This window comes from Corvus brachyrhynchos, unplaced genomic scaffold (genome assembly GCF_000691975.1).
Source record: "Corvus brachyrhynchos isolate BGI_N302 unplaced genomic scaffold, ASM69197v1 scaffold412, whole genome shotgun sequence".
Taxonomy (NCBI): Eukaryota; Metazoa; Chordata; class Aves; order Passeriformes; family Corvidae; genus Corvus; species Corvus brachyrhynchos.
In genome coordinates this window covers 171,456-186,638 of record NW_008236761.1, presented here as the reverse complement: position 1 = coordinate 186,638, position 15,183 = coordinate 171,456, and the positions used below count along the sequence as shown (strand labels likewise).

Here is a 15,183-nt window from a genome sequence, read left to right as displayed (position 1 = left end):
CGAGCCCGACCGCGAGCGTCTCCTCTTGGGGGACCTGTTGAGACCAGAGCCACGGATGGTCAGTGCTTGTCACCCCGGCACTGACACACCACCTCAGTTAACTGCTTAAATACCCGAAGAGCTCTGTCCATAAAGGAATAAATCAATCCAAGCTCATTCACAGGCATTTAGAACTACAGTAAATTGCTGCGGTAGCTTATTGGTGCACTTCAGCTGAACAGCTGATTCCTTTCCAATTTCTCATCATCCATTAAGTTTGTCTTGAAGCTGACCACCAAAACTGTGTCCACTTCAACACAGAAGAAGTTACACCTGCATCAACGAGGAAAATATTTAGTGCTTTTACAAAAAATGGCTAAAAAGGAGATTATAAATAAATTCTGCCACTGAAATTGTATTTTACATCTTGTTCAAGTTCTAAACCGCTCCAGGTGTGGAAGACCTTGTAAGCCTTCAGAGAAATCATGTGGAACTCCGCAAGGAGGAAGACTTGCAACTAAGTGGAGAGCGGAGCCAGATCTGCTCGGTCAGCTGGGATGTGACACACAAAGTCCCACAGCACGCAGATCACAAATGTTTTCATAAGGAAAGTGTTTTTAGAGCACAGGCAAAATTCACTATCACATTCTGCCTCCCTAAAATTTACTCTGGACTGACAGGCATGGAAGTTACTCTCTCCCATTAAGAGAGAACTGCACAGATACCAATTTTTCCCTGGAAGGGAGATGACTTTCAGAGATTCATATATCTTAGAGTTGCTAATCTGCTTTTCTTTCCTGCACTAAAAGAACTTTCACTCATTTACCTTGATGCAGATCTAGATCTTGATTTCCTACTGTCAGAAACATGCCGTTTTCCCTCCTGAATGGGCGGCTGTTCCACTTCCATATCCTAAAACACAAAGTTGACTGGCGTTATGGGCGAGCAGCACAAGCATTTTATTTCTTCTTATGCTCAGACTAAATTAACAGCACTAAAAATACACTGAATATTCAAATGTGTGAAATTAAAGAGTAACGTGACTCAAAAGCTTCACTCTGTGGTCGCTAACAGGGAGAAGGTCCAGTATTGCATGTATTAATACAGCCACTGAAAAGACATCACGGAAATAATTTACACAATTCTCATTTTCAATTTGCTAATTATTGCTTTTCCACATTTTACCCTATTTCAGCACCACCTGCATCATCTCCACAGAATATGATTTTATTCCTTAAGATCAGTCAGTGAATCCTGCTCCATCATCAAAATCCCAGGCAAAGTGAGGCCTACCGCAACTTTTCAGAAGCCTGAAGTACGCTGGAGACAGGAACGGGGTTAAGTCCTGGAGCTATCCAACTGTCTTCCCAGCAGAGCCAGCCTCGTAGCCGGCCGTGTCCTGGTCATCCTGACATTTCTGCTCAGGACAATCCGCACGCATCCGCGAAAGACACGTACGAGAGCACTTAAGTCGGTTTGTTCACTGTAACGGCTGCTCACCTGCTGGTGGGGTTTCTGCAGGTGTGGTTCAGCCTGGACTGGGAAAGGAGACTGGAAAGTCGGCTGCACTGGTGCTGCTGGAGGCATCACTGGCTGAGCCATGGGTGGGAACTGAGGGGTAGGCAGGAGACCAAAACCTGGCATTTGCCCATTAGGAGGGAGCGGCACCTTGGGAGAAGGAAAAACACATAGAATTCCAGCTAGGAGAAGAAATCACATTTGCTTTCCCAGCTGGCTCAAGTAAAGTTTTATGTCTGCTCAAAAGTCTCAACAAAAGGGGGAAAGATGAAGCAGGCCAAGCATTAGGGTGTAGAAGTAACAATCTTGTCCTTCAAAGCCTGACTAGGACAGACAACAAAAATACGTTTCTTTGGGAAGATGGAGGGCTAAGCACATTCACTCTTCACCAACAGGAAAACCACTTCCTTACTTCTGCACCAAAGAAAACAGCAAAGGATAGAAAACACAACAGGGGGACAAGGGAAAAACCTGGAGTTACCTGGTGCCGCATCGGATCCTGCTGCATTCCCATCATCCGCTGCTGAAAAGGATCCATATTTGGGAGCTGAGGAAATACTGGCTGTTGCATGCCTTCTCCTGGAAACCCACTAAAACCACGAATATTTTGGTAAGACAAGTCAGTAGATGCACAGATTTTGTTGTCTTTATTTTACAGATTTCTATACACATTTACACATTCTTGCTGTTACTTCAGACAGAACAATTATCTTTACTATGATCCCATTTCCAACAAAAAAAAAAAAAAAAGCAAAGGAAGAAAGAGTGGGTTCCTCATCTTTCCTCCACTCAAAGAGCAGTCCTTTCACATTTGAAGAGATGCTACAGAAAGGTTAGAGCCTCTCTCCCCCCATACTTATATGAGCTTGCTAAAGATCTCAGCCTACAGAAACATTTCAGGAAGCTTTTCTGCCTTAGGCTAATTCTCTTCCTTCGAGGTTCCTCTTGTGGGAACAAAAGAAGCAATGCTTTTCTCCTCAAGGAAAAGAAACTGGCTGTACTTCTGCTGTAAGAAAATACTTTGGTTCGGGAGGAAATAGGGCAGAGGAGAAGGGGGTGTGTATCACGTGAGGATCACAGCGATGCCCATCGCTTCCTGATTCAACACACAGAATGGACAGTGCTCAGGGAATTCTGGAGGTCTGCGCAGGTAACAGGACCTGCTTGCAGGATGCAGCCTGTGCGAGAAACTCAGCAGGATGTCAGGGGGATAAAGGAATTTCATGGTGACGGAAAATGGAACTTTGCAGCGTTCAAAGACAATTCTGAGAAGATTCTGGACATATCAGTATTTTATAGAGAGAATTACTCAGCTTGCATGCCCAGATTGGGAACACTGGAATCCCACCCTCAGGGACATCTTGCACAGCTGTGAGGTACTACGGACAGAGGCTCTGAAGTACTACCAACAGAACATACACAAGCCCACAAGCCTCCAGCTGGGCAGACACAAGCAGTGGTTATGTTTGAGCTACCTCATCTTTCTGTACTCCAGAGTTCCATCTGTATTCTAAGGCAAATACTAGCAATTTCCTTCAAAGGCACTTAAATGAACTACTACTTGTGGACATAAAGTGCTCAAGGTGAGAGACACAGTCAGAAAGCTGATGACAGAGTTAGTGGTTCTGGTTTTGAGAGCAGGGTTTAGATGCAGATACAGAGAGTAAGACATGGGGCCACATACTGAAGCAGGGAAAAAAGAAATACGGACTAACCCCGGCATTGAGCACCATCCAGCCTGTGCACTGAATGAGAGAGAGGTCCTGTGGAAAAAACTGGGATGTGGTCATGTCATTCCAGACTTTATCATAATGCATAGCAAAAGGGAAACGGGAGTCTGAGCTTGCTTGAGTGGGGACTGAATGTTTGCCAACATAAAGCTGTAAAGCCAATTTTCCCTTCTTGAATACTTAAAACTACCACAATGTTTGGAATAGCAGCTTTTCCCCAGCCAGTAAAGTGATCCAGTGATGCCCTGACACACTCAGTTGTACAGTAAAAACATGGAACTCATCTTGTAACCAAAACTGAGCTTTTCTCTACAAAACACAGTCCTCCATCTATGAGGCAACGCAGATCTACACCAGATCACCAAAGTAACAAGATACAAAAATCGCCCCACCAAAAACTGTTGACAGTGTTTTAAATTTGGACTGTAGCAGTTAAACACTGAACTAACTTGGAATTTTCATCTACTTTCTAACCTAAAAATGTCTTAGGACAAAGATTCCTTAGTTTTATTATGACACAGAACTTACAAAGCCGGCTGAGACACTGAAGGCGAAGGAGCTGAATCTTCTTTCTTTGAATCTTCCACTGCTTCTGGTTCATCATCATAGTCAAACCGATCTAGCAACTTCTGAAAGAAATCACATTGGGACAACTATTTTTTCTGTATCTTACACAACTGGCAGCCAAAATATCTTTATTATCATAAGTCTTACAACATATGCAAGCTCTGAAGCTAAAGACAAGATTAGAATTGGGGAAAAATAGAAATCTGTATTCCGATACAAAATAAAAACTGTCCAAAACCAGTGTTCTTCAGCTGCAGAAAATGCAAACCAAGACTTACTTTGTCAAATGATGTTTTCTGCTCAGGTGCTGTGAAAGCAGCTTTCTGCTCTGGGGGCTGTGCTGCTGTGGTTTTCAGCTGAGCAGTAATAGCTTGAACCTGAGCCATCACAGTGTTGTCTATGACCGGTGACTGGGGCTTCTGAGGCTGTTGGAAGGTCTGCAGGATTTGCTGGAGCTACAGAAACGTAAGACAGTATTACGTGTACGTTCTCATATAAACACCAAGTATTGAAAGAGCTGTAGGAGATAGATTTTATGTCAATACAGGCTGTGGCAGGGGACGAACACACCAACAACCTGACTGAACCGTGGAGCATTTACACCAAGACCAAGAGTCCCTTTTTAAATACGCTGGTGGCAAAATTCAGTAGATCCCAACATTGCAGCGTTCAGGCCCTTCAACACTGCAAACATTTAAGTGGACTGAACAATAAAATTCCCCATTTTCTTCCAGATATTCCACCTGTGCTGGAAAACCCTTTTACTGCATCAATTCATAACCAATTATTTAGGAACATATAACTGAGTATCATCAAATATCAAAATTACTGGATGGAAGAATTTAAATACTTTAACTCCTACAAGTCTTCCACTGAAGACCTTAGGGAAGCTCTTCTGCTTCAAATCCAGGCTATCAATTCCACCATTTCCTCCCTCATTTCACATAGAGACTGGAGCTAAAGGGAATCCATAAGCAGGTTACCTGTTGTCCTTGTGTTGTCTGGAACAACTGGGCTACAGCTGCAAAGGCATCAGAACTGGGCAGCTGCGGCACGCTGGGCACTGAGTTCGCAGTCACTTGAGGGGGCTCCGAGGGAACCTTGGCTGGAGGGGGCGGCGAACCTGAGGGTTTCCCAGGAACACAGAAAGGGTTGCGTGACTCCAGAACATTCCTCTTGCTCCTCACAGCAAGTGCCCGGCTACAACCCCCTATTTAACCCAAAAGGACCTACTTACACCACCCCAGCTGCGTATTCTGTTCATGCTGCTATGAACTGCTCTGGTCACTGCTCACACCTGCACTTGGGATGCACTAAGACAAAAAAGCTGGTCCCACACGGAATTTTAGCTCCCAGCTCCACATTTGTAGCTGTGCAGGTTTAGAAAAGCTCTCACTCAAACAGCATTAGCCAATGAGCTTCAATACCCTCAGTGTGGTGGTTCTGCTTCCACAGATCTGGGCTCATCCTTTCGCGTGACTGATCCAAATCAACCATCTCATGGCTCATGGGAAAAGCAGCTGAGTTTCTCTCAGTATTTTCCACCAGTAACTGAACTTTTGCTGAGAAGTCTAGCAATAATTAAAGGTTTTTAAGGATTACTTCACAGGTAGTCTTCTTTGATAAAGTTTGTTCACGTGTCTCTTTTGCACGTGCACAAGCCACACCTGCAGCTGACGGATAAAGCCTCCCACCAGGAAAGTGGTATTTACTCATTTTTCCAGGAAAAGACTCCCATTTCCACTGAGCTTTGCAAAACTGAGATCACAATTTAAGACATACTATTAGTGTTCCCATTCTCTTTGCCTTACATTACAACACCTTTATTAATAAACATCTTGCCAGTACCACGTAAATTAGCAATAATTCCATCAATTCCTACATACTGTAAGTAACTATTCTTTAGCAAATCTGTGTTAGTGGACATAATGAAGCTGTCCAAGGAGTGAGTTAAAAAAAGCTCCACAGATAGAAATATTTAGTTTGAAACACTAAGCAAACATGTTTGCCTTGCAATAGCAACTCCTTTAAAGCCATTCCTCTGTTTGCACTTCAAATAACTTCAGTGTTGACTGGCAGCAAAAGCACAGGCAAATGTGTTGAATAATACTTTCCCAGAAGTGAAATGCAACATAAAAATAAAGCAAAAAGGTATGTGTTGTTTTTAAATACAAAGTAACTCCCAAATTATTTCCTGTATATATTCAGAAGGATATCTGCTTGCTCAAGGGAGAAAATTTGCATTTCTCTCTGTCTTTATGGGATAAACAGACTCTACTTCACATAATGCATTAATGTATTTATTATTATTCATTAGCATATTTATTTCAGGGCCAAATGATCCCCTCTGGTGCATCTGAATAATTGCACTGAAAATCTCTGCAGAAGGCAGCCAACCTGTTCACCCCCAGTGAGGAGAGAGAAAGCTGGACAGGCAGTGCCCCTCACCTGTCCCAAAATTCAATTGTACAGGCACCACTCTGCCCCCAGGCTTGGATGCCAAGGCATTCCCTGCCCCTGCCAGGTTTATAAAACCCTTAATGGGATACACTTCGCTGAACACAGCTGGAGATGATTTCACTGGTGCTGCTGTGCATCGCTGTTTTGCTGTCTCTCACCACACCTCACTCCCTCCATTCCGTTTTCCCAGTCCTACTCCATGAGCACAGTAAATAAGGAGGTTACCAAAGCTCAGTGTGGAACACGGAGTGCAGAGCCAAAAAGCAGCCCTCCGGAGAAAGAGGGAATTGTGGAATGCATATTCCCCGTAACCTCACTCCCAGCTTTTCTGTGGCACTAAATAGGTCAGTGCAGGCACTGTGGGCAGGCTGGCACTGCTGTGCTCTGCAGGTCAGTGCTTCTCAGCCAGCAGCCCGTGCAAAATCCCAGGCACAAGCGTTCTGTCTGAGAACCTGGACGTGAAACACCACTTCAAGACTTGCAGGGCTGCACACTGAGACGCTGACAGCTGCTGCTTTCAGCTACTAACTTGACTCAAAGGAAGATGAAGCTCTTTAATACCCAAGATCCCACCTACTTACCTGGATTCTGGCATTAAAAAATAACATCAGAATTATAAAATTGAGAAATGACATAAAAATATTTCACAGCAAAAGAAGAACATAGTATCTAAGAGGGGACACTGAAGTCACCTGTAAGTGTGCACATACATATGTACACATGCATATACACGATAAGCATTTCAGGTATTTCCCAAGTCAGTATTCACATGCCGATAATTTCTGAAGTACAGTATCAGCATTTATTGAAAATGAGTTTGGCTGCCCATTGTGACAAAGCTGAATTTATTGCTATGTCACTGCTGGAACTAAGAGCAGGCACTTGGTGCTGAAAGCAAACAAGCTATTGCCACTTGCCCTTTGAGAGCAGAAGGTAAAATGTCATTCCTACCTTCATTGTTAGTAGCATTCTCTGCCATGGGTGCAGTGGCACTAGTTCCTGCTGCCATATCCAAGAGAGGTTGAATTATTTCAATTTTGAATACTCCATTTTTCTGCCAAAGGTTCAGGACACGAACTATTTTACTCTGTTGAAACAAAAGGAAGCACCAATGCTGAATGCAGCTTCCATTTTATCTTCTGTATGCAGAGAAGGTTTGAACAGCACATGACACAATCACACCAATTTAACAAACCCTGTGTCATGACAGAGGCCAGCAACACCTTCGAACTGGCAAAAATAAAAACTGCTGACTTACTTCCCTGCCCAAGCAATCTGTGACATTTCCCTAAAACTATTCTGGCCAGTCAGAAATGCAGGTGTGATGTACAATCCAGGACATCATTTCAGCCCCATGTCTTCACAGATGGTCACAAAGGGATGAAACAACCAACCCATGTGACCAAAAAGAGAAAATGAAGATGAGCTGGAAAGCCTTCATGAAGAGGGACAATTAGACCAGAAAATGCTACCACAACACTCTGCAGTCAGATTGAGGGATCCTCGCTTGGTATTACTCCTAACCCAATCAATTCTGTGTTGAGGCCAGAAACTGCATCTCCATCATTATCCAAAAGATGAGGAAAGCAAGTGAGAAACATCCTCACTGATCACTGCAGAAAGATTAATTTAGAATCTCTGATTGTCAGCTGTTATTTTAAGCTCATTTCTTTTTTTTGACATGAAGAACAATGCAGCTTCCAGGAACAAGCTGGAAATCGGCCTTTCCTTCTTTAGCCCAGCATTAAAACAAAAATGTTTCAGTAGTTGTGCTGCTTCAGCTGGAACATGCAAGAAGGTAGAAGTCAGAACACACGTTGTATTGCTGTCCTTTTTGCAGACTTAGTCATTCACTTGCACGTACATAAGCTTTAAGTACCTTTTACTTCAAGTGAATTGATTCTGTTCTTTCACTGTGACTCAGTTATATACACCCATGTAAATCCACCTCTACCTGAATGATTAAAGAATTTTACAAAATGTTTGCTAAAATAACATCAATTGCAGAGAAACCTGAAATGCCTATTTTTAAGGAACATTTTGGTCTGAAAAACAGTTAACTTTAAAACAGCAGCATTTTCTTGCTCTGGGTATTCTATCTCTCCAGAAGACTTGAAAATTACACAAAGGCCAAAAAATGGGCAAATGCAATACTCTTGTTTTCAGTCACACGTTAATTTCACAGAAAGGCTGTTTAAAAAAAAAAAAAAAGTTAAGAGTTATCCCCTTCAGATACTACCCACACTTGCTGTGTATGTGCAGATCAGGGTTTTTTTTGTTTAGGAACTGGACATTCATTAAAACAAGCATGTTATAAATAATAATATTCCCTGTATCAAGTAGTGCCATGAAGGAGATGGACAGTCTCATTCGTTTAGATGAACAAAATGCTAACACAGAAACAGGAAGGAGAAGGGACTACTCTGTTTCACAGGCTATCAACCCAGGAGCTCCAGAATATCAGATTCAATGCCTGAAGGTCTAAATGTTCCACATTAGAAAAACTACAGAGCATCCAAGCCTTTCAAAAGCTTATTTAGAGAGTTATGGAGGAAGTTGGGTAGAAAAGGAGTATTTCACTCTTATAAAGAAAAAAGGAGCAGGTGATTTTCTGGAAACCAATTGGCAACTTCTAAAACACACGGATCTTGGGAGTCTCAAAACTGTTCTGACAGAGGTCACATAAACCATCTTCTCTGGACCATCAGAAATTCACACCACTTTCTGAGCCTCTGTTCTATCAACAAGTACAGCAGAACTAAGAAAAATGAGGCCTTAGACCAGCCCTGACAGTGAAGAGCACCAATGAAATTCGAGTATGGGATTGGGAAAGACCAAAGAAATCAACATGATGATTTTCTAAGAAAACATTTGTGAGCAGAACATGATGATTTTCTTAGAAAACATTTCTGAGCAGGACAGCCACTGCCTACAAAATCAAAGCTTCTCCTGCAACACTTTCTTCTTGTGGCAGACACCGCCTTCCAGAGGAAGCTTTCCTGAAGGAGCGTCAAGAAGAAAAACTTTTGGCACAGTAATACACACTGCTGAAGTGTCTGCACGGGCAAAACAAAACTGATGAGGTCAGACAAAATACATCTTTGAACTTGAACTTGCATTTAACTATTGCCTTTGATAATCCTTCTCAGCAACAGTCACTACCAGGGTCAGAGAGAATCCCCAAATCACCGTCACAGGAGTGCAAGCACCAAGGAGGCACCACATCAATGCACAGCAACACTCGAGACGTGCTTGTCCTACCTTGTCTTCAGATGGACACAGATACAGATATTGGAATGTGGCAGTAATATTTTTAGAGAATCTTGGCCCGAAAACATCCTTGTCTGTTCCGAACTGGTGCCGAGACTGCCGAACAATGGAGTCGATGACGTACAAGCCCGGGACTTTGTACTCCGGCTTGCACTGCAAACAGCACGGGAATTCTGCGTTAGGCAGGGACACCGCAAGGTAACATCCCCCTCAGAGCCTCACAGGAAATCTGCTCTCAGGCTGAAACACAGCTCTGCATTCCAGCCTGTTGTTCTTCATGCCCAGGCAAGCATGAACACTGCATTCTCTGGAAATACGTATTGTCTTAGTGACAACCAATCTGAAGTTCAGCACCTCCAGGTTCCTCCCCAGCTGCTGCATAGGGAAGATGGGAAATCTCACAATTTACTTCTTTCCCCCGCTCCTAATGTATTATGGAAAACCACATATGGAGATTATATGGACAAAGTGATACCAAAAAGTGTGAAATCCTAACAAACCAGGATTTCCTCCTTCAATCCCTAAGTAACAGAAGCCTTTGTGGTTATTTACTAGCATTATTAGTAATATCTAGTCAAGCACACAGATCCCTTTATCAATAAATCTACTTGGGTTTTTTTATTCCTTTTTACCTTTTTGATAAATTTCTCCACAATCTGGACAACATGCTTGTAGAGCTGGAAAATAAATATATCCATTAATTTACCATCTACTCAGCAGCAGCACATCATTTTAGAAGCATTTTAACTCTTTGTGCTTACTAACATTTCAGAAAGGCAACAGAACATTGCAGTCACATTCTAAAAAGCAGGATGTTCCCAAACTTGAGTTAGTCAGGTATGGAGAAAAATATTCCATGCAGGAAACCCAGACCCAAGGCAGAAGTGTGTCAGTGTGCACGCAAGGCACAGAGCTTGTCAAGTATTAGCGATTCACTTTCTATGCAATCCACCCTGGTTTCACATGTTAAGGTGCAGCTGCATCCTGCAATATTTAGTGTTATCACACAAAAATCACAACACTCTAGTGGGTGTAGCATGAAAAAGCAACGACTCAAAAAAATCAAGCTGGCATTTTGCTCCTAGTCCAAAACCAAGGGATGATATTCACCACCCACTTGTTTCTAGACAACAGCCTTAACAGCAACTAGAATAAACCATCCCCGAAGCTGAGATTGGGAAATCCTGAGTATTTACTTACAAGTGAAATAATAAAACATTGCTGCTCTTACAGTTTCATCTCTGTTTTGTTGTACTTTACCTTAATAGCTTTAATGGCAGCTTTTGTGATGAGAATCATCTTTGCTCGGGAAATAGGAGGTTTCATCTCCATCAGTGAGAAGAGCTAAACAGAGAAAACAAACGTTAAAAATGTATTGTGAAGTTCTGCAATTAAGCAAAGACAACATTTCAGGTGGGTGACTTGATTACTGCCATCCCACACTCTGTATGCCCTGGGAGAACTGGATGTTTTACAAAACCAACAGAAACCAGCATTTACCAGGTTATTGCTAAAAAGAACTGCTCCAGCTGCTCTGGAGACTTGGCTGCCTTACCCTCCAAAGGGCACCCAAGGGAAAAGTTCACTCCTCAAGGACAACATTTGCAGAAGTTATAGATATTATATTAAGTTTATAGAGGCGTATATGAAGTATACAGAAGTTATGTGTCATCTTTATAGGAGACATTGGCCATAACTGAAAATAAGCACTAGCTCCACGTTTCAGAAACTGAGGGAAACCAGAACTGGCCCACAGAGCTGGGGAAGGGCTGAACACAGAAAGCTGAGGACACACACATAATTGTTTTTATCTTGAAATATTCCTCACAAATCACAGGAAAAAATTGGTTTGTGTTACATGATTTCATTTTCATCTTTACCATAAAGAAAAATGTGAGCCCTGAACACTAGTAAAAAATGTCATCAATTATTTGCCACAAAGCAAAGTAAGAGAATCAAAGTGTCTTCATTTGTCAGTGTAATGGAAAGTAAGATGTCATTTAAGGATTTCGCTCTTATTTTTCTAATTAATTTAAAGTTCCAAGATACTGGTGAAGCGACCAACTTACACAGATTATCCACTGTCTCAGTTAAGGGGGGAAAAATAAAATTGGCCAAATACTCAAGGACAAGGGAAGTGCTAACAGGGCTTGCAGCTGTACAAAAGGAAGCCTTACACCCAGAAAACACAAAGAGTAGGAAACAAGGTATTTATTTTCTTAATTTGATTCCTATTCCAGGAGCTAGGAAAGAAGAAAAACTGTCCTTCCAGACAGTGACAGCCAGATGCCTTTTCCAACACCCAACACAAGATCATGACTTTTCCTTATTCATCCCCACAAAAGGCAAGTTCTCGTGCCAGAATGTTGGGGTTTTAAAGCCATTTCAGCTGTAAGAGATACTTCAGCTAACATCACTGCTTGCTGAGAAACCACAGTATGGACAAATAAAAACTGCCAGATAAAAGACAGAAGGAGAAAGGGGTCTGTGAGCTGATGCTTTAAAAAAAGTCTCGTTTTCAATTTTGACTTAATTGCTTCAGAATAAGTGCAGAGACTCTTGATGAACAAAGTGAATGCTATTATTAAAACTCAGGAAAATCTGTTTTAAGAGGTAGCGAAGGGGGAAAAAAATCCAAACCCCAACACCCACAAACAAACCACCAGAAGGCTCAAAAACTGAGAGGGAGAAGGAAGAAAAGGAGCCTGCAGTAAGACAGGCACTCCATATCCCTTCCTTTACACACGAAGAAGCAAGTGGTCCTCCAGGAAAGGATCCAGTCCCATAGAACAGGAACAAAGGAGCTGGCATAAAAGCATCGCTTTGGCATTTGTATTTCAGGGACATAAGAAGAGACCCCAAGGAAATTGGGAGAGCTCAGAGCAGGGCCCAAGGGAACAAGAAACAAGTGCAGCAAAAAAAATAAAAAGAAGTGTCTTAAAAGTATCCCAAGCAGGACATTGCAACTGGGGGAAACATGGCAAAAACAAAAATCCAAGGAGAAATAAACTGCCAGGGAGAACGAAGGCACGTATCCACGAGTGTGCGTATCTATCTGTCTATCTGCTCTCTTTTCACCCCCGCCACCATCTCTTGGAATTCTACCTCGGAACTTTACTCCTTTTTTTTTAATTACCTAAGACCTTAGAACACCAAATGACTATTTATAGCCAATTTTTATGTAATTCTCGGTACCAGTTACATGTGTCAACACCATATTTTAGAGATGGGTACAGCTAAAATTTAGCTCCCTTCCTAGTTCCTCGTGGCTTCTCCCTGTCGGAAGCGGGAGCTGCTCAGAAGACACCTGGGTACTTCCACTTGCATTCATTCAATCACACTTGGATCTTCTTTCACACCCATTTCCCAAACCAATAAACAAAAAAAGCCACCCAGCCCCTATTTTCAGAGGGCTATTTCACAATAATACATCCAGTTACTCAAAGGACACCACGATCAGCTCAAGGAACAACTTGGACACAAAAAACTTACACTCTATTTACAAAAAAAAGTGATGACTGTAACAAAGGCAAAGAAAATTTACGCCTTGAGAGGTTTCCAAAGTCCTGCCTCACAACAGGAGCCTGTCCCTGGAATGCTCTGACCTGCTAGAAATGACTTTCTGCTTTTACTGACCCTAACTGCATGTTTACAGGATGTTGATACCAAAGAAGTGAAGGTATTCAAGAGCCCATTACACTCAAGCCACAACACAAAATAAGAATTTAAGAGTATTTCTGGGTGCTTTTCGCAGCAGGACAGAAGCACACAGTAAAGTATCTTTTATAAAGCCAGGGATGCAAGACAGAAAATTCACCTGCTCAATTTCAGGCTAATAAATGCTATTAAATAACAAAGACGAGCCACTTATTAACCCATGGCAGGACAGCAAGAGGGAGACCAAGCACAGAGTGACTGTCCCCAAACGTAAACTCAGTGCGAAGCACAGAAGTTCCACAGAGAACACAGGAGTGGCAGGGGTGAACAGAGATGACTTCCAGCTCCCACTGTGCCCCTGTTCCAGCCCAGGAGCCCCGGGAGGTGCAGGAGGAGCAGGTAATGGCACAAGGAACAGGGTGATGATGGCCTTTACTTCTTGGTCCTTTGAGCAGCAAATTATTAATTTCTCTCATTCTATAATTAATGCCCTTTGATGGTTTAGTTTACAAGGAACCCTGAGAACCAGGGGGTTTTGAAGTAAAGGGGAGAACTGCTACTTTAAAATCTACCAAGCTTGATGCATGATCTTAAGTCTATCTGTTTTATGTGTGAGATAACACAGTGAAAATACCTTTTAGGACTTGAACTGACTTCCTTGGCTTTGCTCTCTTGCTCAAGTGTCTCTGCCATAAAAAGGTGTCTGCATTTACAAATAAAGAGCTATGGGCCCGTTTTATACACTCACTAAATATACCCCAGAGCACAGCAGCTGCACAGAGAGGAGCACGAGCTACTGAACCAGACAGTGGTTAGTGATTAGTGGATATCAAGCACCCAGGTCATTGTCAGGACATCTCATTCAACCTCCCCTTCTCCAATTTCCAGAGCAGTCAAACATGCCCTCAACCATTCCAACATGCCTTAGGTGTCCAACAACACTTCCCAAAGCAAGCTCCGTGCACAGTCAGTACTCCGTACATTCATTCACTGTCTTTTGGAATGTATTTTATTCATGCATTTAGAAACCACCCGACCCAGCCAACCACCAGTGACCTACAGACGTAACTGCAGTTACTTGTTCCTGTACAGAAACAAAGGGACGATGGAAGCCATGACCAACAAGCAAAGATATTACACTGCTTTGTTAACAAAACACCTCTATTGTTAATGCATGACCAGATCGCTAAAAGGAATTCTGTCAGCCCTACACATTTTCCTTCCCCTATAAAAGTCACTGCTTCCTTTCCTCTGCAGGTCCCTGTTCTTCCTTAAGGGAAGGAGAAGGATCTGTTGCTAAGCCGTATCTCAGAGGATCAACGCAAGTTTTAAATGCTTGACCACCAGCTGTGAAGCACAGCAAGTATTAGGTGTTGCTGAAGGTAAGAGATCACCGTAACATCCATAGCTGTCAGGCTGCATTCTTGGGAAAATGAAGTGAGATTTGAATTTGACCAGATATGACCCCCAGGCAGTGAAGCTCAATAGCACTTCATCAACTAAGCTACTTCTGTGGCCTAGAAAGACCATTCACAAATCCTGAATCACTGGGGAGAAACATCTTCACAAAAGATACTCATATGAAAATGACATCACGCAAGTGCACAGAACAGAGTTTTGTTTTCTACTCATGTGTTCTGGGAAGTCAGCTTTCAGGATCAGTGCAGGGTTTTTTTGTCCAGCACATCTCCTGGAAAGCCGTGTGTCTCACTATTTCTCTTACCAGGAATCTCTGCCAGAATGTCACAGCTCCCAGTAGTCCTGGAAACAAGCTCAGGCCAGATGCAAGAGACTCCAGCCAGATGCTGGTAGTTGTGCCCTTGCTCCTTTTCCTTGCACATGGAGACTCGTTGGAGATCCTGAGCTCCAGTAACTGCTGGAGAACCACTGGGAAGGATATCCTGCTAACCTCTATTTATAGCACCTCAGGATGGAGGGGAAGGTTGTCACAAAACAGGCAAAATAAAATCTTGCCATTGCCAGAAAACAGCCACACTGGATC

At 42.7% G+C, this 15,183-nt stretch overlaps 1 protein-coding gene across 1 annotated transcript in view; it reads right to left on the bottom strand.

The window, feature by feature from the left end:
• The window catches only part of SCAF4 (SR-related CTD associated factor 4), a 26,616-nt gene extending 11,737 nt beyond the window's left edge, over positions 1-14,879 (bottom strand). The window contains exons 1-11 of the mRNA XM_017727086.1: positions 10,785-14,879; positions 10,157-10,201; positions 9,516-9,677; positions 7,206-7,341; positions 4,778-4,917; positions 4,073-4,249; positions 3,756-3,856; positions 1,979-2,087; positions 1,480-1,647; positions 806-891; positions 2-34 (exon numbers count right to left, since the gene is read on the bottom strand). Coding sequence (XP_017582575.1) covers positions 2-34; positions 806-891; positions 1,480-1,647; positions 1,979-2,087; positions 3,756-3,856; positions 4,073-4,249; positions 4,778-4,917; positions 7,206-7,341; positions 9,516-9,677; positions 10,157-10,201; positions 10,785-10,856 — 1,229 coding nt within the window. The 5' untranslated portion in view covers positions 10,857-14,879. The remainder of the gene's footprint in view (position 1; positions 35-805; positions 892-1,479; positions 1,648-1,978; positions 2,088-3,755; positions 3,857-4,072; positions 4,250-4,777; positions 4,918-7,205; positions 7,342-9,515; positions 9,678-10,156; positions 10,202-10,784) is intronic.
• Positions 14,880-15,183: the final 304 nt, after the last annotated feature.